Source organism: Plectropomus leopardus, chromosome 10 (assembly GCF_026936395.1).
Source record: "Plectropomus leopardus strain MGB_pleo_1.0 chromosome 10, ASM2693639v1, whole genome shotgun sequence".
Taxonomy (NCBI): domain Eukaryota; kingdom Metazoa; phylum Chordata; class Actinopteri; order Perciformes; family Serranidae; genus Plectropomus; species Plectropomus leopardus.
Genome location: NC_142185.1, coordinates 1,697,446 through 1,725,441, shown reverse-complemented (window position 1 = coordinate 1,725,441; position 27,996 = coordinate 1,697,446). Strand labels below are relative to the sequence as shown.

The following is a 27,996-nucleotide window of genomic DNA, read 5'->3' as shown; positions in this document are numbered from 1 at the left end:
TTGTTGCAGAGAGAAACTGGCATGAGTCAACCTAAGCACCCTTAATATGTTTTTTATAATAACCAAAACTACAGCACACAGCCAAAGCTCACCTTCTAGCGTGCAGTGCAGGTCATTTTACTGTTAATACCTTCGAGAACAGCAGTCAAACTTCATCAAAGTCAAACTTTATTCCGCACATAAAAAACTGCAGTGAAAATTTCCATGGCAACAACTACCACAAGATAAAAAGAAGAAAAATAGAAATAAAAAGGCACACCAGTGTGGTGGATAATAAGCATCAGTTTACAAAGGACAACACCACAAATTAAAACTTTCTGATATTAACATGACTGCTCTGTTCTTGTTTTCCTGTTGTTTCTGGCATGCTTGACCTTTGACCTCTAGTCTTTATGAAAAAAAAACTGAGTTAAAATAGAGCAGGTAAAATACTGCTGTCACCAAGCAGTTTGGGGATTTGCTTTATAGAGCTCGTAGTCTTCTTTCCTGAAGAAAGCCACTTCTGTTTCATTTGCTGAAACGACAAACATGTTGAGGTTAACATTCCGCAGCAGATCATCTATACCAAGCTCCCCAAATTATAGATGTATTGCTTGGAAAATATTTTATCTCACTTGCATTATTGCCCTAAGTTTGTTACCATTATCACCAAATGGGTTTTATTTTGCATTAATTATGGCACTCCTCATTTTATGCTCATTCTACATCATGTAATAGCCTTAATGTAAAACACTCTTTGCTTGTATGGAAAGTCCTCTACAAATAAAGTTTTATTGTTTAGAATAATAATAATGATAATAATTATTATTATTACCATTATAATTTATTTAATGCAGTAAATCTTCATGTCATTTTGGGATCAGGTGTTGCCAGACACAGTGTTCAATGAAAGTTGACTGAACAGCAGTCAAAAGCTCTTACCAACACCAGCAGCTTCAAGGGTTTGGCCATCTTGCAGAATAAGCTTTTCATCGTCCTCTAAACTCATCACCAACTCATTAGTCTTTAAAAAAAAGAAGAAGAAAAATCCACTTAAATAGAAACTTTGGTTTTCAAAGGACCACAGAGTTACCAAACTATGTACATTTGTAAAACATACAGTCAGGCTGAAAGTCCATCTCCCTTAAACTTTAAGATTTTCATGGTTTCTGATGTTGAAATGAGGCAAACACAGACTTGGTCAGTTGTTAATGTAGAGATGATCTCCAGCTCATTCCTCTGAGACCCCTACATTTTTTAAGCTTATAGCTGGCTTGACCAAGGACAACTCTGAGACCATAAACGTGTTCCACACAAGTACCTGAATGCAAATGTTAAGACCTGGCCCAGCAGGCACTGACCATCGACCCCTGTGGACATACACTGTGCTCTCTGATGTACAGATCTCAAGCCTCACGGGGCAATATACAGCTAATCAGACTGTTTCCATGACCACTGCATTCCTGTCTGAATAAAGAGTTGGGCTGGACCCAGATATTCGGCTATTAAAGTATTCCTGATCGTTTTATCCAGCAGATAACGGGTTTATTGACTGCGTCAAAACATTTCAGTGTTGGTGAGAGCAGCACTGGAATGCAAGCACATGAGCACTGTGAGAAAATGGCTCCACTTGAGGTGAGGTGCAAAGGGGGAGGAGGGGCAGATTTTAACATCTTCCATAATGAGCACACTTAGCAGGGAGCAGGAAAAATTTTAACATCTTCCATAATGAGCACACTTACTATTTCAGGCGACAACAAAGTTTAACAGACTTATCTAGAACACCGGACACAGATTTTTGGACTTATAATTTGGACTTACCTATAATTTTTTAACTTTACAAACTATGAAGTTGTGTCTTTCTCACCTAACACTGAAACTCAGTAGCGCACGGTGTGTCTCTTTCATGTGACACTGAAGCTCTGTGGCGCATGGGGTGTTTCTCTTACCTAACACTGAAGCTCTGTGGCACGCAGTGTGTCTCTCTCCCCTTACATTGAAGCTCTGTGACGCGTCTCTCTCACCGGACACAAGATCTTTCCCCACCATTAACCATTTTGGGCCAAACTCAAAGCTGTAAAATTTTTTGTCCAAGGAGTGCTATTATGTCACTTAATTTTGGGGTAGTTCAGGCAAGAAAGTAACAATTTAGATTTGAACATGTGGTCAATGTATCCAAAAACTGTCTAGTTGTAATTGTAAATTTGCTTCACTGTTTTTGGTGATGTGCTGGCCTTGGGCATCTCAGCAGTTCAGCTTCAGAAGCGTTGTCTATCAACAAGGCAGTGACATCACATTTGTGTGTGTTGTATACCACTAAAGCAAAAGCTGCATACCAAGAGCCACTTTTCAGTCTTAGAGCTGCTAAAGTTAAAGGGGAACTTTGCCCATTTTTTGAAATTCATTCATGTTATTCCTATGGTCTATGCCAGTGCAAAAATATTAATAAAGATGAACAACTCTCACCCAAACCCAAAAACAAGACCTAAAACGCAATCTGTAAAGTCATTAGGCAAGCATGTCCAAAGTTGTTGGGGGCCAATTGTGGCCCTTGATCCAATTAAAAATGTCCCTTGGTTTGACTTTTAAAATATACTATATATATATATATATATATATATATATATATATATATATATATATATATATATATATAGATATATATATATATAGATATATATATATATACATATTTGTTAATCAAGTAAGATCACTGCATTTTTCCCTTTATCTTACAATGGTAAGACTATAATACAGTATGACTGTTGACATGCATCAGGTAGGAACGCATGTGTTTTCATAAATAGACAGTAATCAAGCTAACTGAATATTTACCTAACAGCAGACATTTCCTGCTTCCTAACAGACATGGCCACAGCACAGACATGTTGACAGTAAGGTCTGTTGCTTTCAGGAGCACTGGAACATTGAATACATTTTCACTGACAGAGCAAACTGTAGCTTAGTTTTGTTTGTTTGTGATTTTCTAAATAGCCTATTTGATATGAGAAGCAGCTGGCCACTAGGTATTTTCACATTATATAATCCAGCCCCCATTCAAAAAAGTCTGGAAACCCCTGTCATGGGGTAGAAAGTGTGGAGCTGCTCCATAGAAAATGAATTGAAAAGTGTTCAAGATGACTCTAAGAGCAGCCAGGGGTATGTTCTGAGTATATGGGAACATTTTATGTTTCACAGCTGAAAACAATAGAACAGAATAAAGACTTTTTGAATATAAAAATAGAAACCAAACATTCTGTGGGTCCACTAAATCAGGCTCCATTTATTGCTAAGTAACAGCTCCAGACTTTACACCCTATGGCATTATAAGTTTGAGAATTACTTCTGTGGTGTTTGGCTTTAGGAGAGAGAGCAGCTCATGTTCACAAATATTGACTGAACTTTTTCAGGCCATGGAAATAACATGTAGGAATTCCTGGTTTAGGTGGTGTCCCCTCCCCCCTGAAGTTGCCTGAGGACACTCGGCCTTCAGGAAAACGTGTCACTGTGGCCCAGCAGGTTGACACTTTCTTTAGACAGATACCTTAGCTCCATGTGCTTGGTGGATTATCTTCATTGTGTCTGAAAATACAAAAGAATGGAATCAGATGCAGATGATGCATTTTGCAGGTGGTGAACAAATTAAAAACACAACCCTGTTGGAATCAGTAGAATTTTAGTGACCCATCATGACACATGACATGTCCTCACATTTAGTTGCTCATTGCAAGAAGATGTCATCAAATTTCTGTAAATCAGCACACAATTAAAGGTCTTGGTTTTGCATTTAATATATTCAGACTTCAACATTAAACACATTTCTTCAAAAAATAATTGTTATAATTGCAGAACTAAGTTCGGAGAAAATATGAAATATTGTTAGAAAAAACCCTCATCCTACCACTAATGTCAGACACACATACCATATGTATATTTCTTGAAAGGAAGAGGAAGTCCTTGTCTTGTTACAATATCTGGAAGAAATTAGGTTAATCATAAGTGGACTTTGTAATGCTGAGAACACACGTTATATTATGATCCAGTGTGTGTGTGTGTGTGTGTGTGTGTGTGTCTGTTTCCTCGCCTTCTCTGACAAGCTGCATGAATCTCTGCACCGTCTGCTCCAACCGGACTCGGTGGAACACCACGGACTTGAAGTTTCTGTGCTCGAAAGACCGGACCAGCCGAACCGTGACCACCGCTTCCTCCGCCATGACCCGCTGCTGACCGACACACCGATGAGCACAGCTCAGACTTCAGTGCTTCTGGTTGTGACACAGTGGCTTGTAGCGTTGAAATGACAGATCGCTGATATGTTCCGTGTGGGAATGACTGTCTGGTACAGCCGGTACAGCCTGAGGTTTGACAACCGACTAGCTATCCAGGCCAGGCTAACCAAGAGCTACCGACTACTCTCTAGACTCGATGAGAGGATAACTGAGCAACCGAGCGCTCCTCCGTGTCCGAGCCAGGCCCCCAGGAAGTGCGCCACCCTCTGAAGCAAAATTTACATAGTGGTCGAAAGTGGAATTACAGCGTCACGTGATGCACAATGGCCCAGAAAGACTTCCCCATTTGTTAACATTGGGAAAGAGACCTCCTTAAATCAATGGATAATTTTTTGAGACATGTTGACTTTTTAGAATGCACTTTTAATAGCCATTATTAAAAACACTTAAAATGCGCCATTTTCCGAATATAGAGATATTTCTCCAGACATAAAATGAACGCGCATCGGACCCGCGGAACTCCACCGCGTGCACGCGCATGTAACTCTCGGAGTCCCCGACAAAACACAGGCTTCGTGCCGGCCGTAGTAATGGATATTTTTAATCATAATTCATCATTTTGACCATTTTACAACATATCCATATGCTGTTGGCTGTAAAGCCTATAATATAGGCAAAACGTCTTACCGTGTCTGTATCAGAGACCGTATATACAGTCTACGATCTGTATAGACAGTCTACGGTCTGAATTCAACAACCCGTTGTCAGGAAGCAGCGCGGAGCACTAGTGATAGTTATTAAACGATAGTTACTGAATGTAGTATTCACTTAAAGTTGAGCTGTGTAATAATACAATACTTTGTAATGTTACAAAGCACCACCTTTTATTTCATTTTTGTGGGCACAACACATTTTGATTCTGTTAATTTAATTTCTCCGGTCGTGATGACGATATTACGGAAGCGTATTGCTACCACTCTTGAAAGAAAAAAAAAAATACGGATCAGTTTCACGTTATAACGTGATAAGTTTAACGTTAAAACGTGAAAAGCTTCACGTTATAATGTGAGAAGTTTCACGTTGAACGTTTCACGTTATAAGGTGATTATAAGGTGATCATTTATATTGAATAATTAAGAATATGGCTCATTTACAGGATTTGATCAAGTTCTACTTCATGCGTGGACTGAGACATGGTGAGATTCTGCTGTTATTGAACAGGTTGGATGATATTGCGATTAGTATGCGAACACTCAGAAGGATTTTAAAATGCATGGGGCTGTACCAAAGAAAGAATGAGTCCCACCCTTTTGGAGGTTGTATCATTTCTTATTGATCTGTTGTCATGCCCAGAATTGGATGAACCGTCTCCAGGAACTGAAAGACAGTGACTGTATATAGCATATATTGAGGTATATAGCATGTATGATCCAATGTCTGGGGGGGGTGCTATGTGTGTAAGAGAGAGAATGTCTGTGTGTGTGTCTTTGTAAGTGAGAGAGAGAGAATGTGTGTGTGTGTGTGTGTGTGTGTTTGTGTATGTGTGAGTTAGAGAGAGAGAGAGAGAATATGTGTGAGTGTGAGTGAGTGAGAGAATATGCATGTGGTAGAGGGAGAGGGTGAAAAAGGGAGTGTATGATTGACGGAGAGAGTTTGAGTGTGTATGTGTTGGGGGTTGCAACTTCCTCTACAGGAAGAGCTGCAGCAACTTACACACTTGTGGAATACCTGCATCATCCGACGCAGCAGAAATGCAGTAGCTCTGCGTGTACGTCCCATTCTCATGTACACAATCCCTCAACTATTTCAGGGGCAAGATCACCTGAAAGAGGTGTCTCAGGAAGCACTGGAGCTCTATAAACAAGAATGCCAACAGAGAGGACCTTATCCTTGCGATGAAACAGCATTCAACTTGTGTTGCCATATGATGGCAGAGAACTTCTTACACTCACCAACCACAGCAGATCAAGCCATAGCTATATCTCTTCCTGATAGCGCACATACTTGAAGACCTATAGTCTGTTAAAAACTTGCATGAGCATTAAGACAGGGCTACTTTATGTCAACTACAGACTCAGCAAGTATTGAACAATACTGTATAGTTGTAGAGGGAAATTTATAAAAACTAATCACAGCCTTCATTTCTGTTTTTTCAGTTCCTGGTCTGTAAATAGAAAAAAGTGAATAATGAGTTCGATGAAAGATGCTCATACAGTATATATTTGCTAACTTAAAATGTAATGATTAGAGCAGGTCCCTAAGACACCCCGATATACCTTAATATGTTCTTTAAGGTACAGGGATGTCTCGGTGATCCCAAAATCATTCTGGACAACAAATGATTTTAAACTATTTTATGGCTCTTTCTAGTATTTCTCTACCTACAGGATTTGTACTTTTTCTTTTTTGTTTACACAATATAACTCTATTTACTGCTATTTTTTCAACTTGTATTTTCAAAGATTGGTTTAAATGTTTTAATTTGGGATGAACTAAGTAGTGAAACTACAAACATCCCCTCAATGGCAGTGACTTGTGAACTGTTAAAATAGAAATAGTGTCAAAATAATTTAACAATTCATAAACTACTTAAGTGATCAAAAAATAGATTTTTGATTATTTAATATATTGAGAAGACAACAACAAAGCTTGCAGGTTTTGATTCTTAATATAGATTATGACTTATAGATACACATGGGAGATATAAAGTGTTTAGTTTGAAAATAGAAGCCATTACAACATTACACAGTGACATGTGTCACTAAAACCTTGGACTGCTGCTAAGGTCAGTACAATTGACCTAAACTTGATTAACAAACAACCCCCCACCCCCACCCCCCACACACAAAAAAGGTTGTAGTAAAAATATAAACCACCTGCACACAAACCTTTTAGCAAACTCATTGCTACAAGATGGGAATTCCAACAAGTAAAATGGAAACCGTTTTTTTTTTATCATCTTGGCAAGTGCTTTACTGCTTTAATGTGATTGGTTAACATCAACATAACAGATTAAACAATGAAATGACCAACATAATTTAAAAAAAAAAAAAAACAGCCAGGCAAATGCTGTTATTGATTAGGAATCTGACCTCACAATATTTTGTATCTACTAATGCTGTCCCTTATTTTATTTCTTTTTTGAAGTTGCAGTGGATTTACCTTATGTGTATACGTTGCATGTGTGACAGGGTCAGTGTGATGGGGGTTTTTATGCATGTTTTAAAATTGCTTTTCTGCATGTTTCAGTTTTATTTATCTATTGTGCTTTTAAGTTGTTGTGCTAGTTTTAACTAAGTTTTATGGGATTGTTTTTATTGTGTAGTGAGTATTTTTGCATGCAGTGTTGTCTTTTCCCATCGCCCCTGAAAGCAACGGACACTGACCAACCTCCAGGCAGCAATCAGTGAATGAACAACCGGTGTGGCGCGTAGGAGGGGAAAAGGTAAAAAGAGGAAAGCGGAAGACACGAGGGAGGGAGGACAAAGCGACTACGAGAGCCAGTAAAGGCTGCGGTGACCCGACGGAACGCACAGCTGAGGTGACAAAGACACCGGAGCCTGTAGCGCAGCAGCCTGTACCCGTTTGGCGAGAGTACTCCAGCCTGTGTCGGTAGTTTGACTACCGCCCAGGAAATCCGTGAGTATTTTTTACCGTGTGTGCGGCGGGTACTGGAGGGCTGGCTGCGGGGCCAGGCAAGGGGTGTGATTTTGGGGCTGTTCAGTGTCGCCACGGTACTGGCTCTGGTTTATTTACTTCCCCAGGATGACGGGAGCAGTAGAGGAGGTGCTGCGGGGAGAGAGCGGTCGGGAGCTGCTGCAGTTCAGGGAGGAAAGGTCTGCTGAGGACTCTGCGGCCACTGGCGTCACACATGGGCAAGCGACTCCACTGGAAGGGGCAGTGATAAAGGGGTACTGAAAAGGACTTAACAGACTTTTTTAGGCATCATATGTGCTCTTTTACCACCATGATTTTATTGTAATAAATCTGCTTTTTACTCTTGGTGTTTTTTTAAACTCTGCTCACCCCTGATTTAAAGAACCTTTAGCCTTTTACAGTCCTAGGGCTCTGCAAATCCCTAGGTGGCGTTGTCGTTTTTTTTTTTTTTTTAATCCTTTTAACATCTTTTAATTGGTTTTAAATTCTCATTTAAGTCTTATTGGTAAATTAAAGGGTCAACTAGTGGACTCAATTGACTCCTGGCCATGCAACACATGGATCAAAACAATGCTATTCAGATTTTCCATATTTTCTGTTTGCAACTGAAATGATTAACTCAATCTAAGCTATGCTAAACTCAAATTAGGTTTTAGTAAGTAGTATGTTGTCCATTTCACTCCGTAGCTCTGGGTAGGAAGTGTATGTCAATGGCAGTTCCAGAGCTGGCCCACAGGTATGAACGACAGGTCATCGTGCCAGTCCATCCACTGGAGTGAACAATACCTCAATTTTGTCAACACATGCAACATCTGACCCCGTGACAAACCTTTACATCTTTCTAGTCCTGACTCATCCAGTCCTCTGATGTACTGTTGCAGAAAATGAAAGCTCTGGTTCTCTGCTTGAGTTGTAGGAGATGCATCCAGCATCTTCAAAAGCTTTCTTGTTGTTGGCTTTTTGTCCTAATACATCCGTAAGAGCCTGTGTGCTCACAAATGCCTTTCGTAAAAAGTGGCTCGCAACTAATGACGTTTTTTCTGCAGCATATCTTGGTTTTTGGATCAACTGCTTGTGTGCCACTTTTACAAGGATTCCCCGTAAATTCTCTCATGTTGGAAGTGTTTTAACACCCAAGCGGTCCAAAAGATCAACTAGTTCATCTCTAGCCTCATCTACAAGTTCTTCTTTTAAGGCAGCAATTATCAGACCCCTGTCTGACTGACTTTTGTACAGGAGAAGACTTTCAAACAGCATATCCTCTGAGGCTTCATTCTCACCAAAAATAAGAGCCACTGTGAAAACAGGGGCAAGGCAGCAGGGAAAGTATCCTTGGTCTTTAAATCCCTTAAGAAGAATCTGGCCAATAGATTTCCATTCTTCTTCCTGCCATTTGGGAGACAGTGATGGATCTCTCAGCTCCTCCCCTTACATACAGATACACATCTCTTGAAACACCATCTTCATCAGCTCCTTTTTCATCAATGTAAGTGTATTTAAGGGGGTGTTTGAGGAGTTCTGGATCCTTGAACTGGCTTATCATTTATTCCAGAAGATTGACCCTGTGAAATTTTATGGTGACACACAACACATCATATGAAGTTGTAGAACTTCCTTTTTGATCGCCTGATGCTGTGTCTGGGGGAATGTGCTCTGTGCTTCTTGTTAGAAATGTGATGGTATTGATGCCCAGTTCATTGTCTTCAAACTGTTGTTTCAAAGTGTCATCAAGTTGACTTGCCAAGGGTTCTCCAAGAAAGGGGCCGAATATCATCTCAGATGTGTCTGATACATCTGCATCAGTTTCCAAATCTGATGCCAGGATGACAATAGTTTGAGTATCTTGCTCATCTTCTTTACATGTCTGTCGGTTGTACATCATTAATATACAAATCTGACTTTTCTGCATTATATTCCTCATCCTCCTCATTTGTCAGAGTCTTTGTGCATAAGTAAAATCTTAAAAAACCCATTCTTAGTACATCATACAGTTCCCCAACAGGATATCTTCATCAAATACAGCTTCTTCTTGATAGTGTAATATGTCATGACTGAGTATGTCAGATTTTCTTGAAGTTTTGGGTACATCAAGGGTTCTTGTTCCTCCTCCTCTGCATTTCCTTACTCGTTTACCGTCATGAATCCATCCCAACTCAACTTTTCTCATCGCTTTTTCAGCCCATTTATTTTGTTTTACATATCTTCTTGTCCTCTTTGGGGCAGAAGTCTCCTCCTGATCGGATTTTTTATCATCATTTATATCAATGCCAATCTTTTTCTTAAGTTTTTCAAGCAGTGAATTTTTTCTTGTTGCCTTTGCACTTCTACCTTTATAGTTCAAACAGAAGCGTCTTGCTGCTATGCACTTTTCATATGTTGGAATGTAGCAAGCAAGAGTGTCATCATCCATAAAGTCAACAATTGTGGCATCAATCTGTCAAGACAAAAATACATTTTAACTCATGAACAAGACTGGTCACTGCTGCAAAATTCTACCACAACAGTACTGAAAACACTCACACACTCTCCCTCTTTACTATTGTTATTATTATAATTGTTGATATTCCATCCTCGCTCTTATTGGGTGTAAATTTCCTCGGGCCTACAGTGCAATAAGCCCATTTCACACAGCACACGTCACCTATGCGTGCACATACAGCGTTGTTGTAACATCACTGCTACGTCCGCAGATATTAATACTGTATTTACACATTTGCAAGCACAAATTCCACTCATTTACGAAGTTGTAACCGTGGTGATAGCTGTGCTGATGCCGCGACCCTGCCTTTGGTTGTGCTCGTGCTGTGGCTGTACTGGTTCTGTGCCCCCCGCTCGCCCTGGTCGTGGTCTGGTCCTGGTTGCGCCAATGCTGTGATCTTGCCTTTGGACAACCCCCTTTCACATATGCATGAGACTGTTATCATCTCTATCAACATCATCATAGAGAGCAATTACTAATTTCACACCTACCATTATTGTAATATGACATGCATCTGTTTCTATTATTCTGTATCCCCCCCTCTCCCCCCCTCTCTTTCTCTTTCCTTTTTTGCCATGATTGTATTTCACTTGCTATTTACGACATCTATTGCTCGTCTGTCCGTCCTGGAAGAGGGATCCCTCACTATCCTCTACCGCTCTTCCTGAGGTTTCTTCCTCTTTTTTTTTCCCCGTTACAGGGGTTCTTTTTGGGGAGTTTTTCCTTGGGTGATGTGAGGGTCTAAGGGCAGAGGGATGTCGTACACTGTAAAGCCCTCTGAGGCAAACCATGTTTTGTGATAATGGGCTATATAAATAAAACTGACTTGACTTGACTTGACTTGTAAAAGCTCCTACATTGCAGACAACAAAGCCCTGTAAATGTTTTAAAATAAAATGCACTGTATCAGCAGCTGATGGGATTCTGTCCACAGAGATGCTGTCAGTTATTTTGAAAGGGAACAGGGAAGTTGGAGTAAAACTGACGTCTTTGTATTTTCTCATCTCTGTGACAGAGATTACTTTTTTACTGCAGTAAAAAGTGGTCTAGAGTCAATATAATCATAAAAACACCATATCATCTGTCTATTTCTGCTGACAAACGCGTGTGACGTGCATCAAATAATCGTCCAGCCACTGTTTCTCTAGTTATGCTGCAGCTGACACTCTCCTGACAAGCCGCTCAGGTGGGCAGTGTGGATGCTCTAACTTAATAACATGGATGCCGACATGAAATAACAACACAGCTGCTCATGCACTCCTGATGCGCGCTGTGTGAAACGGGCCACAGAATAAATATGCTGCATGAAAATATACTTACATTATCTTGTGCCATGTGTGAAAGTAACTCTTCTGATACACCACAGTTTCATAGAAATCTCAAGAGTGGGGTATCCCTGTTGTGGGCCATGATAATCAGTCATTGCTAAGCTAAATGCTGAGTGACGATCAGGTGACAACAGCTGACAACCATGGATCTATCATAAATCTGACAACCACACAACGTCCTCTTTTTCTTCTTCATCATCTTCTTCTTTTTATTTGTTGACAGTGGCAAACCAGCTCAGGTGCAATACCGCCATCCACCCTGGAGTGTGCAGTGATAGATCAGCAATATAACTTCATAATGATCACCATATAATCACATTTTAACATGAAACATTTTGTGTTTTAACGTGAAACTTTTCACGTTATAACGAGAAACTTATCACGTTTATCACCTGTATTTTTTTTCAAGACTGGCAGCAATACGCTTTCGTATGATATGATTCCCTGATAAGTTGTATGTATATTTGTCTGTGTGTGTGTGTAGAGAGAGAGATAGATATACCATAATCTGATTATCTCGTTAATATTAAAACCGACAGCACTGCTGTCGTTATACCGTCAATTAGCAGCTGTTGCTAATAAGCTCAGCTACAACCAGAGGAATTCTCGTGAACGAGCGCTGTTCGCTTTGAGCACTCGGGTCATTTGTGTGAGCGAACCAGTGTTAATGTGCCATGCATTGATGCAAAATTTATATCATAATAATAATAATAACCTTTATTTAACCAGGTATCTCCCATTGAGATCAATGATCTCTTTTGCAAGAGAGACCTGGCCAAGAATGGCAGCATACATCACACTCAAGTGAAACATTTGCACTCATAAGACCTAGATATAATGAGATTTATCATTGACTTAAAAGCATTCAGAGTAATCAGTTTTTGAAGTTTGAGCTCTGACTGCAAAATGTTCCATGAAGTTGGAGCTGCAAACCTAAAAGCTTTCTTCCCCATTTCTGTTCTGACCTTAGGAACAGTAAAAAGTCCTGAGAATGGAGACTGTAGGCCCTATTGTTCAAAATTAAAAGCGACGATAAATAAGATGGAATCCTCTCAAGAATTACCTTGTAAATAAAGACATACCAATGGCCGAGCCGGCGCACATGTAAAGATGGCCAATTTACTTCTGTATATAAGACAGTGATGAGTAAGAGCTCCACAGTTTGTGATAAACCTCAGAGCGGCATGATACACACTATCCAGCACGTGGAGACAATATCGATTTGGAATGTCTAAAAGAGCCATGAGATTAAATTTTATAGACTGCCATTCAAACTAACCGAAGCACTAATTGGTTGCTCCACTGGTGGGAGGTAACCGCACCCGGTCGCACTCGGCAACATTTGGCTGCCATTAATCTTTACTACAATCTTTACTACGCATGCTCTATGGGCCAGTACACCCGGAAATTTTACACGTTTCTAAACCCGGAAAAAGAGCTATCTGTGCTTCATTTGTCACTGAGCAGCTCTCATAGGAATGAACGAGGCCCCGCCCCCACGGCTGTATCCAGACTTATAAAAGAGTCATAACTTCATGCACCACTGAGCCAAACAGAGCCAATCCCCCAGGAAGTGTGCCACGCTCTGATGCAAAATTTACATAGTGGCCGAAAGTGGAATTACAGCGTCACATTAGGCACACTGGCCCAGAAAGACTTTTGCCCATTTGCTTAACATTGGGTAAGAGATGTCCTTAAATTATTGGATAATTTTTTTGAGACACAATAACTTTTCAGAGCGTAAATACTGGATCCCAAGATGAAAATACCACGGCAATCCTGACTGCGAATAGCACTCTTAAAAACATGATGGAGGACATCAAGACGGATTTAAAGCAAAACCCGCTGACCATGGCTAACATCGCAAAAGTGGTCGCGTCCACCTGAGCTGAAATCAAAGAATGCATGGAATATAACAAGAAACTGGAAAGAGATATCAAACAACTTAAAGAGCGAAACACAGAACTGGAGAAGAAAACTGCAGAGCTGGAAAAAAAAACAACTCATCTGGAGTGTTACAAAAGAAGGTGGAACTTAAGACTAAATGGTTTAAAGGAAGAGAAAGAAGAAAACATATGTCAGATAGGGGCAGATATCATGGGAAAAACTGACCCACACTGGAAGGAGAAGATGGATTTCATTCTCGACTCTGTACACCGCATTGGCCCGCTCCTCATTGACCATCCTCATCAGATCATCATGCAGTTTACCGGGAGGCTGTACAGGGATGAACTTTGGCAAACCACCATAAATCACCTTGTATGTAAAAATCTCAACATTGGATTTGTGGAGGATCTCATCAGAGAAGACAGAGGAGCAAGGAAGACTGTGTGGGCCAAAATTGAACAAGCAAGAAAGGCTGGTCATAAAGCTGTGTTCTGTGCGCAAGAATCGTCACCTTGTTCTTGCAGCCTTTTTCCACAATCACTGCAGAAGTTCGTTTTTTCATCAAACTCTTTGCCACAATTCTGGCAATACATCTCAGCGTGTTCCTTCCTTTCTGTTTGTGTGGCGCATTGGTCTGGTAGATTATCCAGATGGTATTGTTCTTTCGGTTCAAAGAATGGACCAGTCCAATCAGTGTTACTCCCCTTCAGGCTTAATCACGCACACAAGTTGCTCTTTCTTCACTGGCATTTATTAGCACATCCATGCCATCAAATATGCCATAAGAACTCATTGCCGCGTTAATTCCAAAAAAAAAGGGGGGTAATTAAGTTTCGCTTCAAACAAATCATCATCCGACAGCATACAAAGCACAAATGAATCCTCCCTCATTGTGGATTCAACCTGCCGGGTGCTCTGTTAACCATGGTAGTCAATGCACCACCTACTGGCAACAGGAAGTATACGTTGTAACACAATTATCGTTTGATTTACATGGAATTCACATGCTTTGGTCTACAAAAGATGTAGACCAGGATGACTAAGATTTTGTGGTCTCCAGCGCCACCTTATGGTCATAAGATTATACTACACTGTGTGAAATATCTCACTCAATGGTCCAAACTCTCTGCATGCATTTTCCGACTTTCACTAAAATGAAAGATCATGGGACATAAAAAGTTATTCAACTTGTGATTTTTTTTCACACCATGTGGGTATAGCTTGGTTTCCAACTTTGATGTTTTGCCATGAAACAGGAATTTGTCGTAACTCAGCCAAACATTATCCGATCTGCCCAAAACTTCTCATGCCGAGTCCCGGCCTGGACACATCTGCATGGCTCTATCGAGTTATCATGACAGGACCACCTACTGGAGACAGGGAGTTATATGTTTTATATTTTGATGTGCACCTCCTTACAGGTTGACCATATTCAACTCAAACAAGAAAAGTGTTGAGACCTTGACAATGCCTGCTTGTGATTTCAGAGCTTTTTCATTAACATCATTGCCATGGCAACATGGTCTTCGCTACCAAACAGGAAGTTGTTGTAACTTCACTTTGCATCACCCGATTGGCCCCAAATTTTACAGGTGTGATCAAGGTGAAGCCCTGAACACATCAACATGTCAATTTAGCATGACAATCACAGTGCCACCAACTGGAAAAACTAAGTGAGCCTCTCAGTCAGGACAGTTGGAGTCACACACATCAGAAGTCCTAAAATGTGATATATGATGTGATTTTTTTTGCACTGATGTGCCAAAATGGCTCTGTAGCGCCCCCTACAGATTTCAATGAAGCAGCCCCTGCAGTACATTTCACCCAGAGCTACAAAACTTAGGATGCATGTGTAACAGCCCAAGTCCTAGAAAAAAGCCTCTTGGACCTATACCCTAAATCCAACAGGAAGTCGGACATTTTAAATTGAGTGTGCATATTTTTTTTTTTGTGGCCATTTTCAGGGCTTGCAATTTTTCGATCTTCTACAGATTTCATCCGATTAACTTCAAAATTTAGAAATCCTCTCAGAAGGCTTGGGACATCAAAAGTTATTACATTTGTGAGTTATCGTCACATCGTGTGGTTGTTACTGGGCCAATCATTTCCATGTCTCACCATTAACCAGGAAGTAGTTTATAACTCTGAGGGACATGGTCCAATCTTCACCAAACTTCACATGTTTGATGACTGTCGTGCCCTGAAGACATCTCCATGACAACCATGACCATTACTTTTAGCGTCCCCTACTGGCAACATGAAATTTCATGGAAATTACATGCTTTCTTGTTTGATGGAATGCTCCTACAGATTGTATACAACTGACTTCAAATCTGGTGACAAAACCTTTAAGACCTTAATGATGCCTCCCTCTGAAGTATAGATTTTCCATGAATGCTGTTGCCATGGAGACCCAGTGGTGGCTGCCAAAAGGGAAGTTGTTGTAACTTCACTTTACATCGACCAGTTGGCCCCAGGTTTCACAGTTGTGGTCAGGCTGCAGCCCCTAACACATCAGCATATCCTTTAATATGATACTCACTGAGCCACCTACTGTCAACAGGAAGGACGCCTCGTACCACAACTATCCTTTGATTTTCATGAAGTTAACATGTTTTGTTCGACAAATGATGTCGACCAAGATGCCACAGATTTTGTGTGTCCAAAGGAAGTTATTCACAATGTGAAATATCTCACTCAAGGGTCAAGTCTCTTATACTTTTTCCAAGTTTCACTGAGTCCCTACAGTAGCTTTGACTTGCATGGGGGTGCAAGGGCCCATTCATCGCTGCTTGCAGCTTTAATTATTAGGGCCTGCACTGAACGATGCGAGGGCCCCATTGTAATTGCTTTGTTTATTATTATTATTATTATTATTATTATTATTATTATTATTATTATTATTAGGGCCCGAGCACCAAGGGTGCGAGGACCCTATTGTATTTGCTCTGTTTTTTAGGGCCCGAGCACCAAACGGCGCGAGGACCCTATTGTAATTGGTCAGTTTTTTATTATTGTTGTTAGGGCCGGAGCACCAAATGGTGCAAGGACTCTATTGTAATTGGTCTGTTTATTATTATTATTATTATTATTATTATTATTATTATTATTATTATTATTATTATCATTTCGTCAAATGAATCACTTTTTTGAGGGCTTCATCATACTCAGAAAGTCATGAAACTTGGCTTGCTCATGGGGATTGGTGAAAATTTTTATATTTTATATGTGTTATGTATAGGTGTCAAAAAATGAGCTCTGCAGCCTACCTAAATGCCAGCCTTGGCAAACCATTTCAAGTAGAGGGACGAAAATTTAGAGGTACATAGAACATGTCAGTACGGACAAAAAAAAGTCTGTTGGAGCCATACTCTAAACCCAAAAGGAAGTCTGCCATTTTGAATTGAAATGTAATTTTTTGCGATTTCATGACCACTTTTCATTTTTGTGTAATGGTGTGGAAGTTATGGGGCCAAGGATTTAAGTATTTCATCACCAAACAGGAAGTACTTTTTAAAACTATTGTACATGATCCCATCTGCCCCAAACTTCACATGCTTGATAAGAGTCCTGCCCTGAACTCATATATATCCTCCTGAGACCCAGAGGAAAAAGGTTTAGCTTTTTTGTGGTTGAAAGAAACATTTTGCAACAATTTTTTTTTTCAAAAAGGTTTTTTATTATTTTTTTATTGACTGTCCCTCGTAGAGGACATCGGGACTTGCTTCATACAAAATGTAATGATGTAATTTTATGATAGTGAATTCATTTTTGAGTGGATTTCTTTTAAAATTCGTTCCATGTCATGAACATTAAAGTAAATGAAGACAGTTACATGAAGAAAACACATCTGTTTAGGAGTTAAAACATTTCAATTTGACCTATATTAAGGCAATTTGTCAATGTGAAAAGGTGAAAGATTAAAAGATGCCAGCCAGCAATCAGTGTCAGAGTCAGGCGGACTGGACCCACAGAGCAGAACAGAGGATTAACAGGCCAGATCAAAAACAGACGAGGGTCAATACCACACAGGGAAACAAAATAAAAGACAACACAACACAACAAATCAAACTTTATGGGCCCTGACAATAAGGGCAACAATGTACAACAATACAACAACATTCAACATTTGAAAAAAAAATTAAACTTAGCAGAACACTGAAAAATTTTTCAATAATTGAATTTACAACAAATAAATTCTTTGCAGTTTAAAAATTGCTTTCTGAACACTGGGCAACTGATGCTGAGTTTCTAGGTCACACCACTTACAGCACCAAATAACCACCCACAGATCATGAATGGTACAAAAGGAAACAGTTTTTGGTCTTTGAAACACACAGGACAGATGTTGACAAATGTTTTCCCTTTGCATCCCTCTCTTCTGCACTGTGATGAATTCGCTTCCTCCTCCATTTTTGGCAAGTGGAGTGCCCCATATTTTTTGAAACTGTCATCAGACTGACATTCATGCCTGGGCAATCAGCTCCTCAGCCAGCAGCAGCTTAAAGTCAAAGTATGCAGCCTCTCTTTCTCTGGTTTTCCAGACACTTGGTGGTCTGACCTGTACTCGATCCAGCTGTTTGTGGCGGCCAGGTCAACAAGATGCAGGATGGTACGGATGGTCCACTTTCTTGTGCGGCTCGACATCGGGTAGAAGCTCATCATGCGGTCGCACAAATCAACGCCACCCATGTTTTTGTTGTATTCAGCTACAACAGCTGGTCTTGGCACAGTAACATGACGCTTCTCTTTTGCTGACCATCTCGTGCAGCTGCCTTCAGGCTCTATCCCATGGACAGTGGAGGCCATCAGGACTGCTTTATTATCCTGCCACTTTGTCACAGCAACCTCGAATGGTTTTCTGACAACCATTTCAGATTTGCCTCTTCCCTGATTTTGTAGTTTTCTTTCATTTGTCATCTTTGATTTGCATGGTGTAGGGATTCTATTCTTCATAATGGTCCCTGTTCCCAGGAGACCATTTGCTTTCAAGCTCTCCAGTAGCTTGATGGAGGTGAAATACCTAATACCAAAGTACAGGTGTGTTCCTCTTGGAAGAGATTGTGCAATCTGAGCGACTGCATTGCCTCTGATTCCAAGTTGCTGGTCAGTGAACGTATTCTTGCCCTTGTAAACCTCAAAATCCAGTATCAGACTATTGGGACTGGCAAGGACAAATACTTTAAGTCCTGTGGGGTTTGGTTTCCCTGGTACAAACTGCCGTACAGGACACTGGCTTGTGAAGGGAATCATCTGTTCATCTACACAGGCCTTCCCTGGCCTAGGCAGATTGAGGCAGCCTTGTTGCACTCTGTTTAAAAGAGGTCTCACCTTCCAGAGGGGGTCACGCTTCTTCTCCTCATCAGAGACATTAAGGTCATTCGTGACTTTAAATGACTGTCTAATCTTGAAGAATCTGTCACAACTCATTGCCTCAGCTATAACCGGGACCCTTGTCTTCTTTGCCCAATACATCCGGACCCCAGGGTATCCTAGGCATGCCATGTACATAGACATGCCAAAGAAGTGAAGGAGTTTTTCTCTTGGTTGCTGCAAGTAGAAAAAAAACTCTCACCCTCTCAGGGTGAGTGCTATGTCCAGAATTCTTAAAAGCAACTCAATAAACAGTAAATAACTGAATGTCCACACAGAATTTAGAATTTAGAATTCAAACCTTTTAGTGAATCTTCTCAAGCAAGCAGTGAGCAGTTACAGAGCTCTGAATCAGAAATGCCTCTCCCTAGCCGATAACATCAGCGAGTCAGCCTGCATTCTGACAACCTGTCTTTCCCTGATCGAGTATTTTATACTATTTACTATGAGGAAACGTGAATGAAGGCAGAATCATCTTCTGGTTGGTTCCCCTCATTATCTGGCTCCCCTTTCAGCGTGGCATCGTCTCTGGATTGGTCAACTTCAAGGACAGACCCTTTTTAGGAGTTGTTTTTTCTCATCTGCATGTCCTGTTGAACAAAATCATAGAAACCAGACATCCACACTCTTCGACCCACATCCACTCCTCACGTCTCCTCTTATCTCCACACACCATGTTCTCTTCACATCATACTCCCAGTTTCACAACTGACACTCAAGGTTATATTATCATTCCCTTTCTCGGTCAACATATTCAAGGACGCTGATTGTGCAGAAGTTTGTCTTCTATCTTACCCTATTTGAACACTGTGTTTCATCTCTTTTTTTTAGGGGGTGAACATGAGCACTGAATCATATACTTACATACTCCAACAGAAGGTTTTCAGCTCCTCTGGTGTGGTCTTTAGACATCCTCCAGTGATGAACACCTCACGGTTGTTTGTGTATTCTGACATTTCTTCAAAAACTTGGTCATCAATGTATTGTTGGAAGTAGTGAGTGGGCTTCCAAGTCTGATGGTAGTGTCCGGCGTTTTCATTGCAATTACTCTCTTCGACAATGGGGTTAAAACTAAAGGGATAAAGAAAGGAGAGGTACGTATAAGTTGAGTGCACTCAATTATATTATATGTAAATCAACAGGGTCAATAATTTGCCAAGTCAAGTTTTTAACTGATTTTGTGCGTGAGGTGTGTGTGTGTGTGTGTGTGTGTGTGTGTGTGTGTGTGTGTGTGTGTGTGATCAACAGTGTGAACCAGAACTGCTCTCATTTCCCTTCTCCTTTCTATAGCAATAAACTTCTAAACCCTAGCTTACACATTGCTTTTGATCCATAACACACAATGTGTATCATTGCTTTTCCCTGGCTCAGGCTCAGCTTCCTCAACAGTTGCAGCATCCTCCTCTGAACTTTCATATTCCTCCTCTCTCTGGCCCTCCTCCACCTCATCTTCAGACAGCTCTACATCAGAATCTCCTTCCACAATTTTTAATAAAATCCTTTCTGCCTCACTTAGCCCTCTGCTCCCTGGTGTATAACAAATAGAGGTTAGTAAGTCCTGATGTCCACTACAAAGGACATTGAATAAAAGTTGTGTTTTGAAAGGGTTACATTTACTGTGACTTTAAAAAAATCTTACAAAATGGAAGCTAATACTTTTATTTTAAAGAAACAACTTGATTTTTCGCAACAGAAACATGATACCTGGAAAAAAATGATGACTTACCTCTCTTGTTGCCATAAAATGTTGAAGTTGAAATTCCTGCCATGTTGCAGACTTTGCAGACTTATCAGGTCAGGTGAAAAATTTTGATATTTTAATGGTCTCGTCCGTGGGTCGGAAGAACTGTATCAGTTGCGCCCCCTACTGATTTTCAATGAAGCAGCCCCGCAGCATGTTTTACTTAGAGCTGGAAACTTTGGAGGCCTATGCAACACCCCAGTACCTACAAAAAAGTCTCTTTGGGCCATACCGTAAAACCAACAGGAAGTCAGCCATTTTGATTTGAAGTTGTAATTTTGATGTATTTTTGGCCATTTTCAGGGGTTGTAATCTTAAGAACTTGTCCTAGAGCTTACATCAGATTGACTTGAAATGTTGAACCAGGAAGTAAACAGGAAGTGGTATGTAACTCTGCTGTAAATGGTCCAATGTGACCCAAATGTCACATGTTTGATAGATGTCCTGCCCTGAACACATCTATATGACAGTTTTAAGTAATAAAAATGACATAATAATAATGACAGTGCCACCTATTGGCACAGGAAAGGCAAAGTTTTACACAAAAACATCCGGCTCCTAGCAGGTTGACTCGATTGATCTCAAAATGGTCTCAAAAAATCTTTAAGATGTTGATGATGCTTGAAAATGAATATTGTGAATTTTCATTGAAAGACGTTACTGTGGTTGGGTGGACAATTTCGATGTTTCGACATGACATCAAAAACTGTTATTACTAACCCCCAAGATGGTCAGATCTTTAAAAGAATCCCGCCCTGAACACATCTATATGACATTTTTTAGCTATAATGAGAGCGCCACCTACTGGCACCTATACCTATATGACGATAGGAACCTTCCTGATGGTGTAGAGGCTTAATGAAAAAAAGGAGGGTGAGCCTCAAAGTCCGCATTTTTTGAGAAGTTTAACATCATGTATAAAACTAAAAAGTGTCATGTTAAAATCTTACATCCTCAATTACCTTTCATGTAAAATTAAACATGAAATCTGGTCTTGCAAGTTTCATCTGTTCTTATGTGAAAAAAAGGTTTGTTTGTCAACTTTCAAATGTCACAGTAGTTAATAATCTTAGATCTACAGGCATGCAACAGTTCCAGAACTGGAGCTTTAAGTCAGAGTTGTTGGTGGTGCTGTGGGGACTTATGAGACCGATGGTGCAAATGTCAGAGAGTCCAGTTATGTTTGGAAGTGGCTGAAGCAACAAACAATGAAATAATCACAAAGTATCAGACACACTACTGATAAAAAATCTCGATGAGAAATTAGATGATGTTAATAGATAAATCATAGGTATATATGGGATATACCTATGTTAAATGCTAAATTAACCTTTACTCTGACAAGTGTTACCGGTCAAAAAAATTCTCAGTGGTAAATCAAAAAATTACCCTTTACATCCTTAACATTTAAACCACTGCGAATGAAGAGATTAACATTCACCATCTTGTTACAATGCAATGTTCTGCTGGAAAATATTGGGTCCTGGATTCATGTGAACGGTACCTGACACACTTCCATCACCCAAACATCATTACAGACCAAGTAACCTCTCATGGTAATGGTACTCTCCTATGGTTGTGGACCAACTTGCAAGAAAATGCACAGCTCATTCTCATTCCAAAGTCGTTATATGCCACCACTTTTGCAGTGCTTTTGGCGTAAGATCCGGATGCCAAAAGTCACCTTTCACATCCACATGATACGCCACTGGACTGCATCAGTTGAGAAAGCCATAACCGTTTGCGATGTCATTATATGCTTCCGGATGGCATTTGCTGCATGATATATTCACTGGATGGTGCTAGGTTGAAATACTGCCAGTAACGACGTAATATGAGGAGCATGGCAGGCTTGTGGGACTGGTGTGTGGGGCAGTAGATGAAGCCAACAAACACTGAACTTTCATGTGAGAGTCAAATGTTCGCTTTCTGTCTGAATGTGATTTTATTTCTACAGCTTACCATATGCCTAACCATCCGTGCCAGCACGGTGTTCATCCTGGTGTTCAAGGCCTAAACATAAGCATTTGCAGCGAAGTCCAACAAGTGGCATGCCGAAAGTTATAAGCAGACACAGAAGGGCACTAAGTCCACTGCAAAGTGGCAACATGTAATGAAAGAATGTGTTGAAATGCATCATGCCACACTGTAGAAACTGTTCAGGAACAGCCTGGGGAATGTAAGAAAGAGCTCAAGGCAGCAACCTGGCCTTAAAATTGTTCAGATCCCAAATCTGATTGGGTATCTGTGGGATATGCTGGTAACTCAGAGGTCCCTCAGATCCACCATGGGGTTTCCTTGGCTCAGACTTGGCCCTGAACTGTTGAGGCATGGACATAAGACCTCTGTGGAGTGAGGGGTTATCCTGCTGTTTATGTCCTTTGGGTTGCAAGGTAGGGTACCAGCATGTCCCATGAATCCTTGACTAGACTGGAATCTGGGGAATTTGGAGACCAAGTTGATGCCTTGACACCTCACATTTTACAGGCCAAGGGAGGGGGGGCACTGACATTGGGGACGGCTGTTGCCTGGAGAGTAGATTGGTCTTGTAGGTGCTTGGGTGGGTAGAGCATGTCAAGTGGCATCCGCATAAATACCAGGAGCCAAGGTATACATCATGACAAGATGGTCAATATTATTCACTTCACCTGCCAGTGGTTCAAAGGGTTTGGCAGACTGGTGTATACAGAGCTTCTTCTCTGCCTGACTCTGCCTCTGACTGACTTTCTCTGGCATTCTTACCATAACCCTAATAAATCTCCTTGGTTTTGCGTAAACCTAATCAGCCCAACCAACGAAGGTTGTTTGGTAAGGTATGTAAACCTATATTTACCTTGCTACAGATTACAGAGTCAGATTTTTTTATGCATGTATTGGTTGTATGGTTATCACAAAGAATAAAGGAAGGAAGGATGTTTTTAAGCCATTTTTGGATTTCAAATGAAAATTAAAATACTTTTCATTATTAGTTTAGTGCACTGAACAGAATGTTCTGTGGGTGGATAATGGATAAACATTTTCATAACATTTGCACGTTATAGCAGATCAACTTTCACACCAGGCATTACAAAAAGGTGTTTGTAATGCCATCAGCTGATGCCATCTCAAACACTGTTAAATCTCATGTTTCAGTTCTACCTGCTTACAGTTAACAATATTAAATCTACAACATTTATAATTAACTTCTTTCTTTCTTTTTCTGTAAATAACCCTACATTTTTGTTCAGATGCTGAATGCAGTAGAACAGTAGTAAGTGCAATAAAAGTTTTTTTAGCACCATGACAATGCTGTCAACCAAAATCAATCAAAAAAGGTTTCAAAAATCTACCTCTCCTTCCATTTCCACTCATTTTCTGTGGTGGCTGCAGCCTGGCGAGGCAAAGCCTTTTGTTTGGCGTGGCAGCTGTCGTGACGCACAGCAGGGCTGATTGTTGGTCCCGTGGTGGACATATTGCTCCACTGGAAGCCCTTCTGGGTGAAGTTGTGGGTCCGTGCGGCTGAAATGTGGTTGATCCGCGGACTTTGAGGCTCACCCTCCTGTGCTTTGTGGAGCTGCTTCGTGCCTCAGCAAAGTGAGGCCACTGTTAATTGTGCGGCCTGTTATTGGCCTCCACTCCCTAATTATGACTGCTGTTTTGGCCTTCTTCGGGCCTAGCGGTTTGGCTTTTTAGGCATAGCTGGTTTAGCTCTTGGAGCATGCTGAGCCTGCTCAGAGTCTGTATGCCAAGTGTGCTTCGAGCTAACCCTAATAAATCTCCCTGCTCTTGCCTTAAGCTTCACGTTTTCATAATTGTGTGGATAGTGGATATGGTTGTGTGTATGCAATAGATCAGTGTTTCCCAAACCTCTCCTAGAGGACCACTTGTCCTGCATGTTTAAGATCTCTCCCTAGTAAGTAAGTAAGTAAGTAAATTTTATTTATATAGCACCTTTCATAGATAGAAATCACAAAGTGCTTTACAGTAAAAACACAGTGCTTCACAAACAGAATAAACAGTGATTTACAAAGGATAAAATACAACACAGTTCTTCGAAATAAGGCAAAAGAAAATACAATATAAACACCAAGTTAATAAAAGAGGTTAATTAAAAGCTTGTCTGTATAAAAGTGTCTTTAGCTGCATTTTAAAGGAGTCAATGGAGTTGGTGCAGCGTAGAGCCAGTGGCAGAGAGTTCCATAGTCTCGGTGCTACTGCCTGAAAAACCCGATCACCACGAGTTTTAAAATGAGTGCGTGGGACGAACAGCAAATTCTGGCCTGCTGACCTCAGAGCACGAGATGAAGAATGTGGTTGCAGCAGGTCAGAGATATATTGTGGTGCTTCACCATGTAGGGCCCTAAAAGTTAAAACTAAAATTTTAAAATGAATTCCAAAATGTACTGGTAACCAATGAAGAGAAGCTAAAACTGGAGTGATGTGTGACCTTCTATTTGTGCTAGTTAAAAGTCTGGCTGCGGCATTTTGCACTGTCTGGAGACGATTTAAAGCTGACTTATTTAAACAGATAAAAAGACTGTTACAGTAGTCCAGACGTGAAGAAATAAAAGCATGCATAATCATCTCAAGTTCTGCTTTTGACACCAGTAATCTGAGTTTTGAGATGTTCCTGAGGTGGTAAAAACAGTTTCTGACCAGCTGTTTAGAATGTTGCTCAAAAAGACATTGATCTATCAAAGAGGACACCCAAATTTCTAACTGATATTTTATCTGAAAACCCTAAAAAGCTTATGTGTTTTTTGATTTCTGGGATTTCCCTGTCTGGAGCTATAATCAAGGTCTCTGTTTTTTCATTGTTTAATTGTAGAGAATTATTTTGTAACCATGTCTTGATGTCTGTCAGGCAGTGTATTAAACTAGATAATTTATGAAATTCAGAAGCTTTGAAAGAGCAGTATAGCTGGATGTCAGTCGCATAGAGATGATAAGATATAGCATTAAAACGTCTTATAATTTGCCCAAGGGGAAAATGTATAATAAAAACAGAATCGGACCCAGAACGGATCCCTGGGGACCCCACAGGGTAGGTCCGCCAGATGACATTATTCCATTTAGGCAAACACTGAAAGATCTCTTAGATAAATAGGATGTAAAACCATTCTAAAACAACACCAGTAATGCCAAACAAATCTTTAGCCTGTTTAACATGATACCATGATCAATAGTATCAAAAGCAGCGGAGATCGAGAAGAACCAGAACTGTGTACTCTCCAGTGTCTGCTGCCATCAAGATGTCACCTAGAGACCTTCAGTAAAGCAGTTTCTGTAGAATGAAATTTGCTAAACCCAGACTGGAAAGTATCCATCACATTATTTTTTTCCAGAAAATATAAAAGTTGCTCTGCTACTGTTTTTTCCAAGATCTTTGACATGAAAGGTAATTTGGATATTGGTCTGTAGCTGGTTGGCAGAGATGGATCCAAGTGAGGTTTTTTTAACAGAGGTTCAACAACAGCTTTTTTAAAGAAGCTGGGAACTGAGCCAGAAAGAAGAGACACATTAATGATTTCAACAATACAGGGCCCAATAGAGTGAAAGACATTTTTAAAGAAGGGAGTAGGGAGGATGTCAAGGGGGCTTGAAGTCTGTTTCATATGACCAAGTATAGTGGTGATGTCCTGTAGGGTCACAGGAGCAAAGAAGACCAAGTTTCAGATGTAACCAAATTGCAGATATAATGTTGAGGATTTAAAAGGGAAATACCTGATCTGATGGTAGCAACCTTTATTTACAAAAAGTGTAAAAACTCATTGCACTCAGTCTTTGAGTATACTGGTGCATGGGGAATATCAGAGAGATGATATTACTGATTGTATCAAACAAGACTTTAGGATTTCTCTTTTTTGAGGCAATAAGATTTGTAAAATATTGTGTTCTTGCCTGTTTTATCATGTCATTTAAGGAAAAAATCGATTCTTTAAGATGAAGTCTATGAACCTCTAGTTTAGTGGTTTTCCATAACTGCGTTCTATTTTCCGACAGTATCTCCTAAAGTGGACGGATACTTTCACTTATCCAAGGACAGTAAGTTGAATGCTGGGCTCTGTTTTGTTTCAAAGGTGCCACTCTGTCTAAAATAGATGAACATTGGTTGTTAAAAGATGAAACCAAAACATCGACATCACTATGAGCCATGTTTGCATCAAACAAGTTTGAGAACCTTTCAGCAGCAGCCTGGTTTATGATTCTCCTTTGAATCAGTGGTTTGGGTGGCAAGGATCCAGGTAAAATGATAGATTAAAATAAATACAGCTATGGTCACTCACATGTACATCCTCTAGACATCGCCATCTATGTTTTAAACCCAAAGGAGAAAACAAGATCCAGCGTATGACCCCTTATGTGTGTGGGGGCCAGAGACATGTTTAAAGTTAAAGACTCTGTAATAGTGAGTAGTTCTGCAGCCATATTACAGGAAACATTATCAATATGGAGGTTAAATCTCCTAATATTAAAACATTCTCCAGTTTAATAGTGGCTGATAAAAACTCATTAAAATCCGTTAGAAAGGCTCCAGCAGCACCAGGAGGTCGATAAATCAAAATGCAGTAGAAAAACTTTGGGTAACCAACCTTAATCATCTGTAACTCAAATGAAGAGAATGAGTCAGAGTTTACCAGACTGCAAGTAAATCTGTCCTGAAACACGGTAGCAAGTCCTCCATGCCACGCCCAGAAAGACGTGGGGTTCCAATAAACAGAGCAACCAGGTGGGCTGATTTCTTTCAGATGAATAAACTCCATGTCTTGCTGCCATGTCTCAGTCAGAACATGAAGTCTAAAGAGATTTCTCCATAAGATTGTTCAAAACGAAGGATTTGTTCCTTATAGAACGGGCATTGAGCAGGGGCGATCCGAATCGATGATGGTCTATCAAGTGCACTCCATAGCTGACTGTAACGGCACTGGAATCAGATTAATTTGCACCACTTTTGTGGGTTTTTCTGCTAGATCTCTTTCTAATGACAGTTTGGATGGGTTTAGTGGATGATTGAACAGAAAGAAGACAGCAGGGGGCACTAGAGCTAAGAACAGTAGGCTGAGGTGTGTCTGAGGTGATATCTGGGGTAGGGGGGCAGCTGGTGTTGCAAGGGGGGCACTACTGGGCCAAAAGGAGTTTTGTGAGGCTGACATGGTGGCTGTGGAAGAAGTGTCTGTGTTGGTGAACAATAATCTATCATAAGTAGCTATAAGTCATCCTGATCCTTGATTTACATTTAATGAGTCACGACTTCTGTTTAATTTGGTGTAGGGACACTGTAGTTGAACCAGTGCATAGTCAGTGTTTGCAGAGAGCAGTTTGGCTCCATGCCAGTTAGGATGG

General features: G+C 40.4%; 1 protein-coding gene and 2 pseudogenes across 1 annotated transcript; all 3 read right to left on the bottom strand.

The window, feature by feature from the left end:
• Positions 1 to 151: 151 nt before the first annotated feature.
• c10h2orf76 (chromosome 10 C2orf76 homolog) lies at positions 152 to 4,448 on the bottom strand. Its single transcript, XM_042494843.2, has 5 exons — positions 4,064 to 4,448; positions 3,903 to 3,953; positions 3,524 to 3,561; positions 922 to 1,003; positions 152 to 514 (listed from the first exon to the last, which is right to left on the bottom strand). Exons 1-5 carry the CDS (start codon positions 4,191 to 4,193, stop codon positions 438 to 440), a joined length of 378 nt encoding a protein of 125 aa, XP_042350777.1. The 5' UTR covers positions 4,194 to 4,448; the 3' UTR covers positions 152 to 437.
• Positions 4,449 to 8,510: 4,062 nt separating this feature from the next.
• On the bottom strand, positions 8,511 to 9,639 carry LOC148188452 (uncharacterized; annotated as a pseudogene).
• A 75-nt stretch (positions 9,640 to 9,714) lies between these two features.
• Positions 9,715 to 13,856, bottom strand: LOC148188451 (uncharacterized; annotated as a pseudogene).
• Positions 13,857 to 27,996: the final 14,140 nt, after the last annotated feature.

What these genes read in the sequence shown, in the direction of transcription:
- c10h2orf76 (XM_042494843.2), bottom strand. Translation starts at nt 4,193, where the DNA reads ATGGCGGAGGAAGCGGTGGTCACGGTTCGGCTGGTCCGGTCTTTCGAG. An exon ending in ACCAAGCACATGGAGCTAAG is followed by an intron (nt 1,004 to 3,523) that starts GTATCTGTCTAA and finishes TTTTTTTTAAAG; the next exon opens with ACTAATGAGTTGGTGATGAG. An exon ending in CCTTGAAGCTGCTGGTGTTG is followed by an intron (nt 515 to 921) that starts GTAAGAGCTTTT and finishes TTGTCGTTTCAG; the next exon opens with CAAATGAAACAGAAGTGGCT.